Source organism: Botrytis cinerea, chromosome 9 (assembly GCF_000143535.2).
Source record: "Botrytis cinerea B05.10 chromosome 9, complete sequence".
Taxonomy (NCBI): Eukaryota; Fungi; Ascomycota; class Leotiomycetes; order Helotiales; family Sclerotiniaceae; genus Botrytis; species Botrytis cinerea.
In genome coordinates this window covers 1,920,558-1,937,127 of record NC_037318.1, presented here as the reverse complement: position 1 = coordinate 1,937,127, position 16,570 = coordinate 1,920,558, and the positions used below count along the sequence as shown (strand labels likewise).

Genomic DNA, 16,570 nt, shown 5'->3' with positions numbered 1-16,570 from the left:
TAGCTCATGTATTTCTGCAGATCATCACGTGGACATGCACTCCAAATACCAAGACTTCGCAAGACATTCTCTCATCTCCACAATGGCACATTCCCGCCCCGCATACTTGTATGATTGTCCAACAAGTGTCCAAGACGCGAAACCCCTTCCACGGCTTCAACACCCTCGACCTCGCTCACATGCTTCATACCTATTTTTGAATTTCACATGATGACGCTTTGACGTGTCTTCCGTAATCACAATGATTCCAACACCAAATGCTACCAATCTGGGCCCACACTCCCCAAACAATGACAGCCATCGCACCAAACGCAGGAGAGTCGACGAGGGAAGCAGTCCTGTGCGAGAAGTTGGATTGATGAGAACAGGCTTTGATCAGAGCAAACCCAGGTTCATTGGCAGTGGGAGCGGAATTCATTTTATTCGGACGGTTTATGAGCTTCTTGCAGGAAAATCGAACTCGGCCTACACAAACTTGAATACAGCTACTCCTGCCTCGGAAAACATTGTGCCGGGTGAGGATGACCAGTTGTCAGAATCTACCAACAATTCTCATCTCCTCGCATCTTCCCCTCCGTTTTTCCGGGAAAGTGAAGTTGGCGATGGTTCCCAATTAAGCTCTGATCCCATCTCCTTCCATCAGCTCGTAGAATTCTCGGAAAGCTACTTTACCAATTGGCATCCTCTCTTTCCATTCTTACACGCTCCAGCAGTGCTGGGGATCTTTGAGATAATCAGTCGACATGGGATTCAAGCAGTTGCACCTTCTGACGCCTTGATTGTGCGGTCGATTATATCAATCGTAAGCAAGCCGAATACCCCCGTGCTCACATCCTCAGTGTAATTCGGTCCTAATTCTTAATTCAGTCTCTCGCCGACAGTCGACAATCTACTAAACGCCTTTCCCCAGTTGCTCGTCATCTCATTTTCTATAACAACGCAGAATTGGGCTCTACCTTTCAGTTTACCATGGCTCTTCCAGCAACCTTTGAGAATCTCCAGGCTACCATTTCTCTTGAGATCTTTTTGATTTCTATGATGAAGTTTAACTATGCCAGTCGACTAGGCGGACTAGCCGTTCGGTAAGTCTCTCGCCCTTTATCTTACTATGCTATGTTAATAGAAGAGAAGGATGGCATATGCCCTTGGTTGCCATCGATGCCCTGCCCGGTTTGACGGCTTTAATCCTACGGAAATTCAACTCAGACGACGAGTGTTTTGGTCACTCTACTGTATGGAACGGATGGTTTCGCAGTCGCTTGGCCTTCCGTTAGATCTTCGAGATGATGATATAGACGTCTGCTATCCAGGCGAGGAGAAGCATCTGCGGAGTGGGAGTGATCAACCGAACTTTGAAGAGTCTAATTGTATGTTCACCCTATAAACTGCCATAATGATCTAGCAACTGATCAAAGTTATAGTGCATCAATTACGTCTCCTAACAGACCTTTCTAAGCATGCTCGAATTCGAGGCCGCGTTTTGGAGCTCCGTAACAAATCTTTGTCCGGCCGTGAGGAAACCTTTGAGCGTGCTTTGGAAATGCAAGCTGAGTTGGCGAAATGGGTGAATGAAGTTAGCGAAGAAGACGAGGATTCCTTAGAAACCGAGAACAGCTCGTCTCTATCACCAGCGCACAAGTTGATTATTCAAATACTGCAGCATGAGTCAACCATAGCTTTAAATCGGCCCTTAATCGCTTCCAATTCGACCAACATTTATTCTCAGTCTGCACTTCAAAACTGCATCAGTTCATCCAGAGCAATAATTTCTCTCCTGAGGGAGTTTCAACGCAATAATGCATCGCCAGATGGCTCGCTAGCTCTGAGAGTTCCAATGGTCTGGCCGCTTTTTACGTGGTCTGCATGGATGAGCTGTTTTGTGCTTGCCTATGCCGCTTTAGAAGGGCATTGCAAACTTGGACCGGCACGAAAGTTTGTTACCATTCTTCTTCCTTCTCGACTATGCATGTTAATAACATTTTTAGATACGCTAAAGAAACATTGGTAATTCTAGGCCACCTCTCATTACGCCAAACAGTATGGCCAGACTCATGCGCCGATGCCGTTAAGCAACTTAGTCATGCGCTTGATAGGAGCCATCAAGCTTCAACAGTAATCGTCGGATCCAATCGGCCGAACCAAGCAACTTTCACTTCGAATTCACAAGACGCAACTGGAACGCAACACAGGAACGAAGCATCAACTCAATCTACTAATCGCATTTTCACTCTTGACGAAGCTTATTATAATAGTTCTTCGATCCGTACAGACATCAGTAGTCCTCACAATATTAGTAATGAATCTCAAAAGCGCATACAGCAAACTCCGATTCCATTTCCACGACCATTCAGCGTGCAGCAAACATCAAATTTCTCACAAGCAGCCACTTCACAAAGGATTCCAGAAAACGAATGGGATCAACTGGAGTTCTATCAAGGAGAATTGTTCGACCCACTCATTGCGATGGACTTTTCGAATTTTGCTACGGGAACAACAGATCCTATCACATCTTTCGGAATGCGTTGATTGATAACCGAGATAGTTTATTGAAACATTCTAGAGTACAGAAAGCATTGTTACAGATAAAACTGAAGGTGGACAACATCATAAAGTGGCATGATATTTACGCAGAATTCTTTCCCTTGAAATATTTCTGTATCTCGGCACAAACCGCATCGGTCACATCTGCCGTCCTTGCGTTTCCACCAAGATCCTTAGTCACGATACCCTAAACTTGTTATTATCTTTGCGAAATATTAAGATGATATAAAACGTACCTGTTCGCACACCTTCTCAACACACTCGAGAAGAACTTGACTCGCTTCTTCCTCACCGATCCATTTCAACATCTCCGCGGCAGTCCAGAATGTTGCGACAGGATTTGAAATTCCCATCCCAGTGATGTCAAAGGCAGAGCCATGAATAGGCTCAAACATACTAGGGTTCTTTCTACTAGGGTCCAGATTCGATGTTGGGGCAATACCGATGGAGCCTGCGAGAGCAGCGGCAAGATCGGAAAGAATATCAGCGTGCTACAAACCATCAGTTCAACGACCCCAGAACTTCCACGCTCTCCTGGTTATGATAGAGCTTACCAAGTTTGTTGCGACAATTGTATCCAAAGACTCTGGTTTTAATACCATCCTGCAAGTCATTGCGTCTACAAGCATGAAGTCCATCTTGACGTCTGGGAAGTCTTTTGCAACTTCTTTCGCCACCTCATCCCAAAGGACCATGCCATTACGTTGCGCATTACTCTTAGTTACCACAGTCAGCATCTTGCGGGGTCTTTGCTGCGCAGTTTCATATGCAAAACGCAGAATTCTGTCAACAGCGTGTCGAGTGAAGATTGCTACTTCAGTCGCAGTCTCCCATGCCTCACCACGATGCGAACGACCACCCTGTCCAGCGTATTCACCTTCACTGTTTTCACGAACGATAACCCAATCTAAGAGCTTGCAGTCCCGAAGTGGAGATTTGGTTCCACGGAAAACCTTGGTTGGTCTAACATTTGCGTATTGTTGAAAAGGTTGACAGATGGCTAATCTGAGACCCCAGAGAGAGATATGATCGGGAACGTCTGATAGTAATTAGTCCTAGTTCTTCAAAATTGTAGCATCCTTTGTCCTTTACCTGGAGCACCAACAGCACCAAAGAGAATGGCATCATTCTTCCGTAACTCTTCAAGACCACCTTCAGGAATGTACTTTCCTGTCTTCTTATATGTTTCCGAACTCCAATCAAAGTGTGTGAAATTGAGCTTGAATGTTCCCATTGTCGTTGCGAGAGCATTGAGGGCTTGAATGCCTGCGTCGATGACCTCAGGTCCGATCCCATCAGCTGGGATGGACGCGATGTTGTATTCCTTCAATGCATTGATAGTTGATGGAGACATTTTGGCTGTACTGTAAAATAATAAGTAAATAGAAATGTAATTATTTTTATTGAGAAATAAACTTGTTCGGATTAGACTTATACTGTATTCGTTGAGGAATGGATGACTTGATAAAAGGCTTGACGTAGAGAAGCATCGATAGTAAGGAAGAAGATTGCGGGGATAATGTCGATAGCCGATCCTAGTCGCTTGCAAGGATATCGGCGAAAGACAACTCCGAGAGCCATGCAAATTGTCAATGCCATGCATGAAGTCACCGGGGAAAGAAAACTCCGCTGCTCTCTTGACCCATGTGCCTTCCGAGGAAGACATTGCTCTGTGACAAAGTTGCTGAATGGCTAATCAAGTATTTGCCCTTAAGTCAAGCAAGTCGTCTGATAGCCCGCAATTCATCAAAGAGCGTTCTTGATTGCCCTTGCCGATACTATGTCAGTCCCAAACAACGCTATTCAGGAAATGTTGAGTTTTGTTGTCCCTCGAGTTCAAGCTCATCATGCAAAGTGGCAGCATCAGCAAACAGAATTCCACCGGCCATTTCTCCTTGCCTTATCTGGCTTGCAAGGTAGTGGCAAATCAACCTATGCTAGTCAGCTTGCATTAGCCTTGGAACACGAACACCATTTTAGGGTCATTGTTTGTTCCCTCGACGACTTTTATCATGATCACGATACTTTAGTCAAGATCAAAAATCAAAATCGGGATAACGGACTACTACAAGTACGAGGACAACCAGGGACACACGATGAAGCACTTGTGAGCCAGTTTTTTGAGTCGCTCACTGCCGGTATCGTCAAAATTCCGGCATTTGACAAAAGCAGATTCCAGGGTCAAGGAGATCGAGTTCCAGAAGAAGACTGGAAGGTTTTTGTTCCGAGTGTGGATAACGTATTGGATATTGTTATCTTTGAAGGATGGTGTATGGGATTCAAGTCATTAGAAAAAGATGAACTCGAGCAAAAATGGGAAAGTGCGCAGAAAGAGCCTCAGACGACGAGGTTGAGTGAAGATGCGACATTCCCAACAAACACACTTCAAAATCACCCCCTTCATAACCTCGAGATCATCAATGATAACCTTCGTCGGTATAATACAACTTTCATGAACCCAGCAAACTTCGACTCTTTGATTCACCTTGATACAGAAGAGCTTGCCAACGTTTACAGGTGGAGAGTAGAGCAGGAGCACAACTTGTGGAAAGTAAAAGGCACTGGAATGACCGATGCAAGTGTTATTCAGTTCGTTCAAGATTATATGCCTGCTTACGAACTATATTTGGAGGAGTTGCAAAGAAAGCCATTCATTCCACGAGGCAGCGAAACTGCTTCAAGTACGCAGTTGCGTCTAGTATTAGATAGAGATAGAAGCGTTTTAAAGTATGAAGAATTATAATTAAGTTGTTATATTATTTTTGATTTATCGGTTAATACCTATTGTGATATAGAAGTCTGGTTTTGAGTTTGTATCACAGGCAGGAAAATAAACAGGATTCTAATTTACTAACTTTGCTCAAAACTAACAATGTTATAGTAGGTTTGGATTTGGGATAAGATGTAGCTCGAAGAAATATGTGACGAATATCACGTATTAAAACACGTGATATCTCATCATGCTTATCTTAGTTTAAGCTAGTCTTAAACTAAGCGATACTTTAGATAAAAGAGATCTCTTAAAAATCTCTTTTCTCTTTGGCTTTCTTATTCTAGTTATTTGATCTCTATTGACTTGCTCTAGTATGTGATCGTGTCACAATATTAAATCTTCCTGATTGAAGTCATGCAGATTTTTCCGCAAACGAGCTGGGCACGAACGATTCCTGATCGACCTGTTACAGTTTGAGGGGTACAGGAGTAATAATTTGTCGTAATTATAAATATATTATCTAGAAAACAGTCGACTAGACCCTTTAGAAGGTCCTCGCTTAAATTTGAGAAAAACTCGGTCACTTATCAGGGTGTTTTGTAATACTTGTTACTGTTTCAACCTTTTCGAAGAAGAACTGCGGGCACAGACCACCTCATTCATCTTTGGCACTAAAACGTGCCAAGTTTGTTATCGTATTCTTTGTAGATAACAGATTATATGACAAACAGCATATCCAATAACTTTTCTTTCTTTGCAACTCTGACTTGCATTCGTGAGAAATATGACTTGCTCAAGTAGCGATGAAGTAGGAAGAGGGGACTCTTCCACAGTCCGGCAGAGGATTTGTACCCGCTCTGCATGCTGTTCCCCCTCTTCACCAGAGAACAAATGCTGTGATGGTAGGCTCCTCCCGGCCCTGTGGCATTTCCAGCTAATTAACCAAATCATGTAGACAATTGCGTTGTCAAAATCGCACGTCGGGAATGCAAGAATGAGCACAATCATCGAAACAAGCTTCCCTCGAGCTCGCAATCTTCCATTCCACTTCCATCCGATGAAGAACCATGCCAGAGCCACCTTTCTAAAGCAAAGGCTGCATATAGCGAGATATTGAACAACTTCGGGTGTATTTGCAAGGTCTTGCTTTCCTTGAATTTGGAATCGTGCTGTGCTCTGGAGTCTGGGACTGTTCGGCGCAAGAGTTTGGAGAAGGATGGATTCTTGACGGGAATTAGAAAAGCTTCTAGTGGAGGTAGTTCTGTCAAGTCAGTTGGAGGCGCTTCATGTGCTGAAAAGTTGTACTGCTCTCCCCCGAAGGACGAGTTGGTGAACGCGGTGACGAAAATAAACACCTGTTGCTCTACACCACCAGAGAAAACTGGAAGCGATATTGGAATCAATTCTGCTGCAAAAGCTAGGCCCAGGAGTGATGTCAAAACCAGTCCCAAGCAAATCAAAGAGGGTTCGGACTGCTGTGTGGAGGAGACAAGTTTCAATGATCAAGCTCCTGCTTCGGATTGTGGTAAAGGATGCTGTTCTGAACCTGATGTAGGACAAGCCGTTACATCGAGATCTATAAGTAGTTGTGGCAAAGGTAGCTGTTCTAAACCAGCTGTGGATCCGGTTAGCATCGCTGCACCTTTAGATGATTGCAAAAAAGGCTGCTGCTCAGAGCCAACCTCGACTCCACCGGACAAAGAGTCGACATTGGATAGATGCTGTCCTACTGAAGTTCAAGCTGGGAAACACACTATCCTGGGAGTGGAAGAAGCAAATGGTCGTAAAATTGTATGCCAGGATCTCTTGAATCCGGCTGGAAAACCTCTAGTCACTAGAGAAGCTTGCTGTTCCAAAACCATTTCTGGAGGTAACAAATGCTCCCAAGACATTGAAATTTTACCCTACACCTCGAAAACTAGCGCCGATCAGGTGGACTTGGAAAAGGGTGTTCTTCAAGTCGAACATCTCATCATCAGTGTCCAAGGGATGACCTGTACTGGCTGCGAAAAATCACTCTCCAAAGCTCTGACTTCAATGCCAGCGGTTTCTAATATCAAAACTAGCCTTATCTTGGGTCGTGCAGAATTTGACATTTGTGCAAGCTCGGCCGATATCAAAGTTACTGAAACTATCAAGTCTATCGAGAAAATGACTGGATTTACTTGCTCGAAAATGACATTGTCTGGGCACGAGCTGGACCTTATTGTGGAAGACCCTACAATCTTTATAGGCGACAAAGAACTACCATATGGAATTTCGGGTATCGTCGTACACGATACTCGCACTATTCGAGTTACCTATCATCCAGAGGTTCTTGGCGCAAGAGATTTGATGGGCAATCCATTTTTTGAATTAGCCAAGCTAGCCCCAATGACAGCCCCTCCTCTCATCACATCTGGAAGAGCACATCTTCGCTTGATGCTATTCAAGACGCTGGTCTCTATAGTGTTGACTATTCCTGTGCTTATTATGGCATGGGCCGAGCTTCCTCCTCGAGAAATCGCTTATGGAGCTGCTTCACTAGTCCTCGCAACAATTGTGCAGGTGTACATTGCTGGTCCATGGTATTCCAGCGCTTTCAAAGCGCTGTTTTTCTCACATCTCATTGAAGTAGACTTTCTTGTGGTTCTCTCTACGTCAATCGCGTACATATACTCCATCATTGCCTACGCTCGCCTAGCTTATGAAAAGCCTCTTTCAACTGGGAGTTTCTTCGAAACCAGTACGCTACTGGTAACATTGGTAATGGTGGGACGTCTTGTGACTAGTTTAGCAAGACAGCGAGCTGTGGAGTCGATTTCTATCGAATCACTTCAACCCTCAACTGCAATTCTCATAGATTCAAATTCGGACTCTCTAAATGAGATTGATGCGCGGCTCTTGCAATATGGAGATGTATTTGTCGTGTCGCCTGTATGTATATATGCGAATGGAGGCTCAAGAATGTTTCTAATTTATTGATCTAGGATTCATCAGTCGCCACAGATGGGACTGTTATCTCCGGCATATCGGACGTCGACGAGTCTATGATCACGGGCGAGGCTACCTTGGTGGCCAAACAGCCCGGTTCCCCGGTTGTTGCCGGGTCTACAAATCACTCTGGAACCTTAAAAGTTCGCCTAACCCGTCTTATGGGAGACAATACAATCAAATCAATTGGTTTAATGGTAGACGAGGCAAAATCTTCCAAAGCCAGATTCCAAGATATGGCAGATAGAGTAGCGGCATACTTTGTCCCAATTATTCTTGTTCTCACAGTCATTGTATTTGTTGTCAGAGTAGGGGTCGGTAAAGGAATTCTAGATTATTCAACGACAACTGCATGCATCAACGCCATGACTTACGCTATCTCCGCCCTCATCGTGTCATGTCCATGCGCAATCGGCCTAGCTGTTCCTATGGTTCTGGTTATTGCCGGTGGAGTGGCTGCTAAAAACGGCGTGATCTTCAAGTCAGCAGAAACCATTGAAAGGGCTAGAAACATCTCTCATGTCGTATTCGACAAGACGGGTACCCTCACACAGGGGCTACTCGCAGTGGAGAGAGAAACATATCCAACCGGTGAAGGAATCACACTCGGACCAATGATTCTTGGTTTGACAAGTAGTAGCAAGCATCCTGTGTCGTCAGCCATAGCAGCTCATCTGAAGTTAACTGTCACCAAAGCAGATGAGCTGAAGGAAATCACCTCGATTGTGGGCTGTGGAATTGAAGCTACCTGGGGAGAAGAAAAAATCCGTGCGGGAAATCCATACTGGCTTGGTGTTGAAAACCTACCAGCGGTCACGAATCTCCTCTCCCTGGGGGTCTCTATCTTTTGCATCACTGTCAACAAAAATCTTGTTGCAGTGTATGGTCTTAAGGATAGACTTCGTCCAGATGCCACGGCTGTTATCAACGAGTTGAGGCGACGGAACATCGAGATTTCTATTATTAGTGGTGACAATGAAGAGTCTGTCAAGTCTGTTTCTCGAACTCTCAACCTTCCTGAAAGTAATGTGCGCTTTCAATGCAGTCCAGCCGACAAGCAGACATACATCAAGGAAATATCGACTGCAAAAAATATTGTGATGTTTTGCGGTGATGGAACGAACGATGCTGTGGCACTTGCTCAAGCATCTATTGGCGTGCATATCAATGGAAGCACAGGTATCGCTCAAAATGCAGCAGATGCCGTTCTCATCCGACCAGCTCTGAGTGGAGTTATCGTCCTTATCGATCTTTCTAAGACCTTTTATCGACGAGTTGTCTTCAACTTTACTTGGTCGTTTGTTTACAACACCTTCGCGATTCTTTTGGCCGCAGGAGCATTTCCAAATGCAAGAATCCCACCTCAGTATGCTGGTCTGGGCGAGATTTTAAGCGTTTTGCCAGTTATTGCTATTGGGGTGCAACTGAGGTGGGCTAGTTTTACCAATTTTAAGGTCTAAGTTGGCTTGTGCTTGGTGGTGATGGGCAGGACTTCGTTTAAATACCGCATTCGTTAATTGGCCTGGTAAACTACCATAAGCTCTTCCAATTTGGGCACTCAATAAACTCTACAATATAGATACTTGTGACTAATATCACGTGCTTAGGTGATATCTCATCACGCTTACCTTGGGATCTCTCTCTTCAACTTTTTTGTTCTGGTAATTTGACCTCTATCGATGTGCTCTAATATAATCTAAGGAGTATGAAAGTAGAAGAAGTGTGATTCTTAGGATACAAGAGTGATTAAATGTCATTTGAGGGAAATAAGATTGATTTGTCGTATGGTGGATTTAGAACTGAAATTGAAAACAATGTTTTACGATTTAATAGAGTCATGGGGGGGTTGAGAGGAGATAAGGTCTACGTGAGGGTGCTATGAACTTCTGCACGCACCCTTTCATCTATATAATGTTATTCTTGAGAATTGAATTGCCCTAAAGTAAACAAATATCAACTTCCGGATCAAACGGAATTTGAGCACTTGTTAAATTGTTCGGAGGACGAATTGTATATTCGCATGCTTACAAATTTATACACAATAGCAATTCTTACCGAGGTTCAAGAATCAATGAGAATAATCATGATGACTGTTCATTCAATTTGACTTCAAATTTGGTTCCTTTTCGTATGATTACTACTCATGCATCTCGGTGATTAGTGATACTCGAGTTATGTCGGATCGTCAGGTACAGCTCCACCATCATCAATCTTTCTATTCATATATCACAACTTCAAGCGCAATCACGACGTATCTATATCCATCCTACAGAAAACTTTCGAAAAAAAGCGAAATTTTTCAGAAAAGGGCTTCTCATCTTTCGAAATGTCGACCTCAAACCCCACAATCCACCAACACACCGGACCCTTTCCCACTCCGTCCTCTCGTCAAAACCCCGCTCTCCATTTCCTCGAAAAATATGCCAATAAAATAAATTCCGCGTCCTACGAAGGTTCATATCTTCCCTACTACCATCCACGTGGTATCTTTCACGACGCTACTGGTGTTGATTACATCGGCGGCGCTGTAATATGGAAATGGATTCAGGGTTTATTCGGGGGTGACGTCTTCTCGAAGATAGAAATGGAGAGTAAGGAGTTTTTTGTAATCGGAGGACTAGATGAAAGCACGGCGGGTCCAGCAGGAAAAGCGGAATGGAAAATATATGGAGAGTGGATAGCTCATTGGTGGGTGAAGAGCACAGGAGAGAAAATTAGTGTACCGAGGAGTATGGTATTTACGTTGGTGAAAGCTGAGGGCGAGGGAACTGGAAAAAATCTGGATGCTAATGGGGCGGTCGTAGAGGAAGTAGGGTTTGAGGGGTTGCAGATTGGTGATGTAAGATTATACTATGATCGCAGTTTGTTGACGGGAATATTTAGAATCAGTGAGCAGGAGATAGAGAAATTTGGGGCTTGATTTGGGTACCGGGAAGACGAGAGTACTGTATCGCCAAAGCCCCTTAGTTGCCTCCTCTTAAGGCACGTTATTTGGGAGAGATTAGTATGATGAGATGATCTATAATTTACAACCTCATATGATGACCAAAAAGGAAAAGAAAAACTCATTATCTTCCAGTGATAGTGAACATGTATATTCTCATTCCACTAGGTAAAATCCAACTTTAGACATTTGAACTCTCAGATGAACTAACTTCCTGGGTTCCCGTGAAATGTGTCTGATAGATTCGCTCCACCAACAAACCCTCCGGCCACCAGCATTAGATGTATATGTTCCATTGATGCCAAATTTAACCACCCTTGATATCTCCTATCATCCAGTTTTATGTACCACAAACTCCCCTCTACACGCGATTGAGCCCAAGATCATATTTCCCGTACTTTACTAAGCCTCTAAAGGCTTCTGCGCATAATGCGAATATCTATCGGAATCAATTAGCATGATTATCCTCGCACCACTTATCAAAAATCCTCTAGGGAATAGGGCAATAGAATACTAACATAGACCAGTAAGCATGAATTGATGTATCCTTCATCTCCCTCCTAACATCCACCAAAAATAATTCTAGTTCCTCTACATTCCATCCTAATAGCCTTGTAAATATGGCTACGCTAAGTCCCATGAGCCCTGATGTGAGATTTTCTTGATGCCACATTCCTGTTTGAATTCATATTAGCATATATCTCTTGGCATCATTTTTAATCTTCCCTCAAAACTTCTTTTCCTCGTTTAGATGAATCATCACTTACCTATCTCCTTAGCTTTAGCATTTTTCGGCCATCTATTTCCTGGCCACTTATAAATCGCCTGATGGACCCCCTGAAACCCTCTCTTCTCCAATTTCTCTTTACAAGTAAGCGCGCTATTTAGATCCCTGCCTGCTATAATGCTTCCTTCCAACAGTAATTGTGACCATTTAAGAAGCGCCGAATCGGGTTTGAGTGTATCATCAGCGCAGGAGACTGGGAGTAGGATGTCTAGAAGTTCAATGTATCCACCTGGCTTCAGGTTACTATTTAGAGTAAAGTTAGCACAGACAGAAATTCTATGAGTTTGGGGAAAATGATAACTAAGAATAGGTTGATAATAGACAAAGAGATGAGAGAAAGCTCACTTCCAAGCTTGATCAAAGAATCGATCCCAATCCCCAAGACTTCCTGTCATCATTCTCGCATGGATAAAATCAAACGCCTCATTGTCATCAAAAGTCCATTCCTCCTCCAAATCATCCACTTGAAATATTGCATTCGGAGGTGTAAACATTGGTTGAATAGGACTTAAATCAATTCCCAAAACTGTAGCCTGGGGATACTCATCCGCAAAATCCGTTGTCCAAATTCCCGTTCCACAACCCACATCCAAAACTCTCTCAATCTTATCTGCCTCAATTGGTGCCGTGAAGAGCTTACCATCAAATGTAAGACTACATATGTGATGTTGTAAATCTAATCTTTCTTGTTCCATATCATCATTAGGGTATGCGTATTTTCCATCTTTGTAAGCGTGATATGTACGTCCATTCTCTATGCGGTATCTAGTAATACTTGAAGCGAGTGAGGTCGTGGAACTTCCGGGTTCAGATCCAAGAGCTGAATCGCCATCGTCGATTAAGGCTTCCGGATCATCGGCTTCTAACGTCACTGGTACAGGAGCTGGCGTTGGAGCTTCTGTTGCCGGCTCAGATCCTGCGGGCGGAGACGAAGCCATTGTATTGTAGAGGATAAATGTATAGATAAATAAATGATTACTATACGAACCAATGGTTTTGAACACAAAGAATAAACCAATTATCTTTCCAAACCATCAGTTCAATTGATTGAAACGTTGATCTCAAACAAACCCTATAGGGTATCATGAAATTAATTACTGACGTAGTTTGTATGAGGGTTGCATAACCAAAGAACTATATAAAGAACACAAAAGGAAGAAAAAGAGCCCTCCGAAAGAAGAATGGCATGCGGAGCTCTTATAATAGAGATCTACTCCAATAAAACCTCGGTGCTGATTTGCAAACAATTATTAATTGATCAGACACGGTCCTAGACATTCATGATCCCGAATGACTTCAGTTCGGAAATCTGACACGTACAGCAAAGAGAACAAGATAACCATTGCGGATTGTGGTCGGCAAAAAAAAAATTAAAATCTGATATGTTTTCAAAAGAGATCAGTTCTGACTCCTGCTTGTCCCACATATAAAAGTCTCTTATATGAAGCAACTCACATAGTCCTCTCCACATTCATGATTGGATTTTCCCCTCGGAGTTTCTTCCCATCGTAATCCCCCGTACAGAGCATGTTACTTTCTACAAGGAAAATCCCTTGTTCCCTCGTGTCTATTGGTGATAATGACGGGCTTAACAAGAGCCGAAGTGGGGTGAACCTGCCAACACTATTCGGAAGTATTTATCCATGTACATTCACTGTGTCGATCATGAGATTTCCAGAATTTTTCCAATGTAACGAATTGAAATTGATGAAATGCATACAATTGAGAGATGCATCATTTGCTTCCACTAAGTAGTGAAGGGAATCAGCTTTTGTAAATAGTGTTATTATTTTGAACTTGAAGAACAATGTAAGAAACAAATCCCCTGTCAAAATGTCAGCAAGACCAACAGTTAGCAAAAGTAAATTCTTAACATTGTCCCCATCTAATATGCACGTCGTTCATTCGACCGAATCACACCTCCTTTAAAAAGCTTGTTTTCAACTTCCTCAGAAACTAGCCGTGCTCACCGCACCCTCTGACGCCAGCACAGCTGTAGCCAAATACTTCGTATAAGTTGTACATAATTGGACCCCCGCAGCTCTGCTTTGAATCACCCTTGCAAGTCGTGGTATACGCGTGCGTTCCCGTTAGACTACTTGGTTCAGGGTTTGGCGGCACCGATCCCGCGTAACACTCCCGTCCATGTTCTAGTCCAATGTATTTGTAGGTGATGGGGGTTTGAGCAGTGACTTGAGCTAGGGCAGAAGGAATATAAAGTTCGGGGCACATTGAACCGTTGGAGAGCAATTTGGGAAGATTGTGTCCTCCATATGGTCCTCCTGTAGGGCCATTGAAACAACCCATTGAGGCATATCCGGATGTTGCAGTATTAGTTACCGAAGGAGTAGTTGGTGTTATGATCGATGGATTATTCTTTGATGAGAAAGGAGGGCCGAAGAAATCGATAAGGGGAACTGGATCATGTTTCTATTGTAGATGAGGCAGTGATTGACGAAGTAGTGAGACTAGTGACAACGATGAAGATATTGAAGAGGCAATCACACCAATTTGGAAGGAGGAAGAGATCGAATTGATTGGAGAAATGGAGCTTAAGCTTGAATTAGCGCCTGTGCCGTTGTAGTACATTTGCAAAAGAGATGACCCACCGCACTGAGTCATGCTAGTTAGTAAATTCCAACGGTTGTATGTTAAATGAATACTAAACTTACGTATTCCGAAGAATTTCCCATGCAAGTCAAGGAACAAGTATTCCCCGATGAAGACACAACACAGCCTGCGTTTATAACATTCCCATAATAGATTATAGAAAATTTGCTAACAGGTGTATCGGATAGAGACACAGAAACGAGAGTACTATATTTAGGTATAATATTTGTGGTATGGAGGTTTAAACTCGTGCTGGCAACTTCAGGTGAAACGTACCCGAAAGATGCATTTTGAGCATCATTGATGGAAGCTCGTGAAAGATTCCAAGAAAAGAGAAATTTGCGCCTTGGACTGATGACCCCTGTGGTATGGTTGAATTGATGCACTGCCAAGTCTTGTCACCTGCAGTACAGCCGTTTACTGAAGTGATGGCAATTTGTGCGGTACAGTGAAAATTTGAGCTTTGGTGGAGCCGATAGCAACTTGACTAAAGTCGACTAGCTGAGTATGCCGAAGGGGTAAAGCAACCGGAGATTCTAAACATATGACATTCCCATTTGTATCTGATACAAACAGACGTCCGTCTCCAAAAGTTGAACACCGAAACTTATTGACAACTCCAGTTGGTGGAGCTGGAATTGACATCAAGATTCAATTTACAGATACAGCATTGTGGGCTTTTAGTCCAGCATTTGGGTCGGAAATCGAAGGAATACTCATACCAGCCAGGTATTTGTATGTAGTGTAGTAGTAGTCGGTATCCCTAGAAAATCTTTAGTAATACAATGCGAAAGTGAACTAATGTCTCGTTTGTTTCTTTGACTATTTCCACAGCTCCTGCAGAATCAATATTCTTTGCCGAAAAAAAGTAGACAGTGACACTCCTTGGTCGTCATGCCCCAGCTTTTAACAAACTGCTAGAAAGTATACATAGTGTAAGGGATGAATATGCGTCGTTTGAGCCTGAATTCAATAAATCATATACACAGAGGAGTAAAACTATTTTGACTTAGTTTGGTTTCCCGCGAAGTATACCGTGTAGGTACTCACCAGATATGACTTCCGTTGAGAGTATATGTACCTGGACTAGCAAATATCGATCTCTGAACAATGATTGTTTGAATTATATTGTCAGTTCCTGGGTGATTGTGAACCACTGTATACACAAGGATAAATACAGAAACACTTCCAGTCTCCTTCCTTGAATCTACCAAGATCGATTGTATTCAAAACACTGATTTGATTTTAGCTATTTCCTGTAACTGTACAGCTTTCGGTTGCTTTTTGTACTACGATTTCCTATATTTTCTGATGACTATTGCGATGCGTGAAACAATAGTGCCGAAAAATACTGCAAGGTCCAATAGGGCAACCCACAGGATTCTAGATCTCAATCACCAGCATTCATAGAGACATATTCGTACGGTTCAAGATAATCCGAGAAAGTGATTTTGCCAGCGAGTAAAACAGCGAAATTTACCACCACTTCGTCCAATGTTGAAGGTGGATATCTTTCTAATGTCAGTACATCCCCATTTGCATGCCCATCCCAGTTCCTTCAAATACTAGCATATGCAATTGCGTGGACGACAATATTCCAGCTTTCCCACCTTCTTGAAGATTGAAATCTGCAATAACTAGCGGAGCACCTGGACTTGACTCCATGGTGAAAATGGACGATACGCCAGCCCCAGAAGTTGTTCTAATCCCAATTAACATCCTAGTATAATCAAAAAGATCGAATGGCGTCCCAGGGTGTACATTATAGTTATCTAAGTATCCTGATTGCGGCGTGTCTGCATCTCAAATTAATTCTTGATGCTTGGAGATTAAGCTTGCAACACTGAGACAAGATAGGAAGCTTGACAAAAAGTTACAGATCTGACGTAAAAGTACTTCCCCGTATTTTCAATCGGGAAACAGAAGTGCCAGACCAGACCAGAAAGGCATCGAAGTGATAACGTGACGAAGATTATCATATGTAACATGGATCAAAATTCGA

The 16,570-nt window shown here is 43.0% G+C and overlaps 7 protein-coding genes across 7 annotated transcripts; 4 read left to right on the top strand and 3 right to left on the bottom strand.

The window, feature by feature from the left end:
• Positions 1–84: 84 nt before the first annotated feature.
• On the top strand, positions 85–2,532 carry BCIN_09g05540 (hypothetical protein). The gene is made up of 5 exons (XM_024695236.1): positions 85–802; positions 868–1,082; positions 1,132–1,367; positions 1,422–1,932; positions 1,986–2,532. The coding sequence occupies exons 1-5, from the start codon at positions 242–244 to the stop codon at positions 2,524–2,526; spliced, it is 2,064 nt and encodes a 687-aa protein (XP_024551030.1). The 5' UTR covers positions 85–241; the 3' UTR covers positions 2,527–2,532.
• A 25-nt stretch (positions 2,533–2,557) lies between these two features.
• On the bottom strand, positions 2,558–4,019 carry BCIN_09g05530 (hypothetical protein). Its single transcript, XM_001551770.2, has 4 exons — positions 3,634–4,019; positions 3,096–3,580; positions 2,778–3,032; positions 2,558–2,728 (listed from the first exon to the last, which is right to left on the bottom strand). The coding sequence occupies exons 1-4, from the start codon at positions 3,893–3,895 to the stop codon at positions 2,624–2,626; spliced, it is 1,107 nt and encodes a 368-aa protein (XP_001551820.1). The 5' UTR covers positions 3,896–4,019; the 3' UTR covers positions 2,558–2,623.
• A 125-nt stretch (positions 4,020–4,144) lies between these two features.
• On the top strand, positions 4,145–5,404 carry BCIN_09g05520 (hypothetical protein). Its single transcript, XM_001551771.2, has one exon. The coding sequence runs from the start codon at positions 4,322–4,324 to the stop codon at positions 5,282–5,284; it is 963 nt and encodes a 320-aa protein (XP_001551821.2). The 5' UTR covers positions 4,145–4,321; the 3' UTR covers positions 5,285–5,404.
• A 572-nt stretch (positions 5,405–5,976) lies between these two features.
• Bcpca1 lies at positions 5,977–10,291 on the top strand. Its single transcript, XM_001551772.2, has 3 exons — positions 5,977–6,156; positions 6,210–8,170; positions 8,224–10,291. The coding sequence occupies exons 1-3, from the start codon at positions 6,039–6,041 to the stop codon at positions 9,685–9,687; spliced, it is 3,543 nt and encodes a 1,180-aa protein (XP_001551822.1). The 5' UTR covers positions 5,977–6,038; the 3' UTR covers positions 9,688–10,291.
• An 88-nt stretch (positions 10,292–10,379) lies between these two features.
• BCIN_09g05500 (hypothetical protein) lies at positions 10,380–11,264 on the top strand. Its single transcript, XM_001551773.2, has one exon. It carries the CDS (start codon positions 10,554–10,556, stop codon positions 11,145–11,147), a length of 594 nt encoding a protein of 197 aa, XP_001551823.1. The 5' UTR covers positions 10,380–10,553; the 3' UTR covers positions 11,148–11,264.
• A 54-nt stretch (positions 11,265–11,318) lies between these two features.
• On the bottom strand, positions 11,319–13,452 carry BCIN_09g05490 (hypothetical protein). The gene is made up of 5 exons (XM_024695235.1): positions 13,414–13,452; positions 12,304–13,335; positions 11,939–12,201; positions 11,690–11,846; positions 11,319–11,610 (listed from the first exon to the last, which is right to left on the bottom strand). Exons 2-5 carry the CDS (start codon positions 12,894–12,896, stop codon positions 11,574–11,576), a joined length of 1,050 nt encoding a protein of 349 aa, XP_024551029.1. The 5' UTR covers positions 12,897–13,335; positions 13,414–13,452; the 3' UTR covers positions 11,319–11,573.
• A 340-nt stretch (positions 13,453–13,792) lies between these two features.
• BCIN_09g05480 (hypothetical protein) lies at positions 13,793–14,597 on the bottom strand. Its single transcript, XM_024695234.1, has one exon. It carries the CDS (start codon positions 14,263–14,265, stop codon positions 13,915–13,917), a length of 351 nt encoding a protein of 116 aa, XP_024551028.1. The 5' UTR covers positions 14,266–14,597; the 3' UTR covers positions 13,793–13,914.
• Positions 14,598–16,570: the final 1,973 nt, after the last annotated feature.

Bases quoted from the DNA above. Each gene is read 5' to 3' on its own strand.
- BCIN_09g05540 (XM_024695236.1), top strand. From the start codon at position 242: ATGATTCCAACACCAAATGCTACCAATCTGGGCCCACACTCCCCAAAC. The intron at 1,083-1,131 runs GTAAGTCTCTCG...ATAGAAGAGAAG, and splicing joins CTAGGCGGACTAGCCGTTCG to GATGGCATATGCCCTTGGTT. The intron at 1,368-1,421 runs GTATGTTCACCC...TCAAAGTTATAG, and splicing joins GAACTTTGAAGAGTCTAATT to TGCATCAATTACGTCTCCTA.
- BCIN_09g05530 (XM_001551770.2), bottom strand. From the start codon at position 3,895: ATGTCTCCATCAACTATCAATGCATTGAAGGAATACAACATCGCGTCC. The intron at 3,581-3,633 runs GTAAAGGACAAA...AATTACTATCAG, and splicing joins TGGTGCTGTTGGTGCTCCAG to ACGTTCCCGATCATATCTCT. The intron at 3,033-3,095 runs GTAAGCTCTATC...GATGGTTTGTAG, and splicing joins CAATTGTCGCAACAAACTTG to CACGCTGATATTCTTTCCGA.
- BCIN_09g05520 (XM_001551771.2), top strand. From the start codon at position 4,322: ATGTCAGTCCCAAACAACGCTATTCAGGAAATGTTGAGTTTTGTTGTC.
- Bcpca1 (XM_001551772.2), top strand. From the start codon at position 6,039: ATGACTTGCTCAAGTAGCGATGAAGTAGGAAGAGGGGACTCTTCCACA. The intron at 6,157-6,209 runs GTAGGCTCCTCC...CAAATCATGTAG, and splicing joins AGAGAACAAATGCTGTGATG to ACAATTGCGTTGTCAAAATC. The intron at 8,171-8,223 runs GTATGTATATAT...TTATTGATCTAG, and splicing joins ATGTATTTGTCGTGTCGCCT to GATTCATCAGTCGCCACAGA.
- BCIN_09g05500 (XM_001551773.2), top strand. From the start codon at position 10,554: ATGTCGACCTCAAACCCCACAATCCACCAACACACCGGACCCTTTCCC.
- BCIN_09g05490 (XM_024695235.1), bottom strand. From the start codon at position 12,896: ATGGCTTCGTCTCCGCCCGCAGGATCTGAGCCGGCAACAGAAGCTCCA. The intron at 11,847-11,938 runs GTAAGTGATGAT...GAATTCAAACAG, and splicing joins TGCTAAAGCTAAGGAGATAG to GAATGTGGCATCAAGAAAAT. The intron at 11,611-11,689 runs GTTAGTATTCTA...TGATTCCGATAG, and splicing joins ATTCATGCTTACTGGTCTAT to ATATTCGCATTATGCGCAGA.
- BCIN_09g05480 (XM_024695234.1), bottom strand. From the start codon at position 14,265: ATGGGTTGTTTCAATGGCCCTACAGGAGGACCATATGGAGGACACAAT.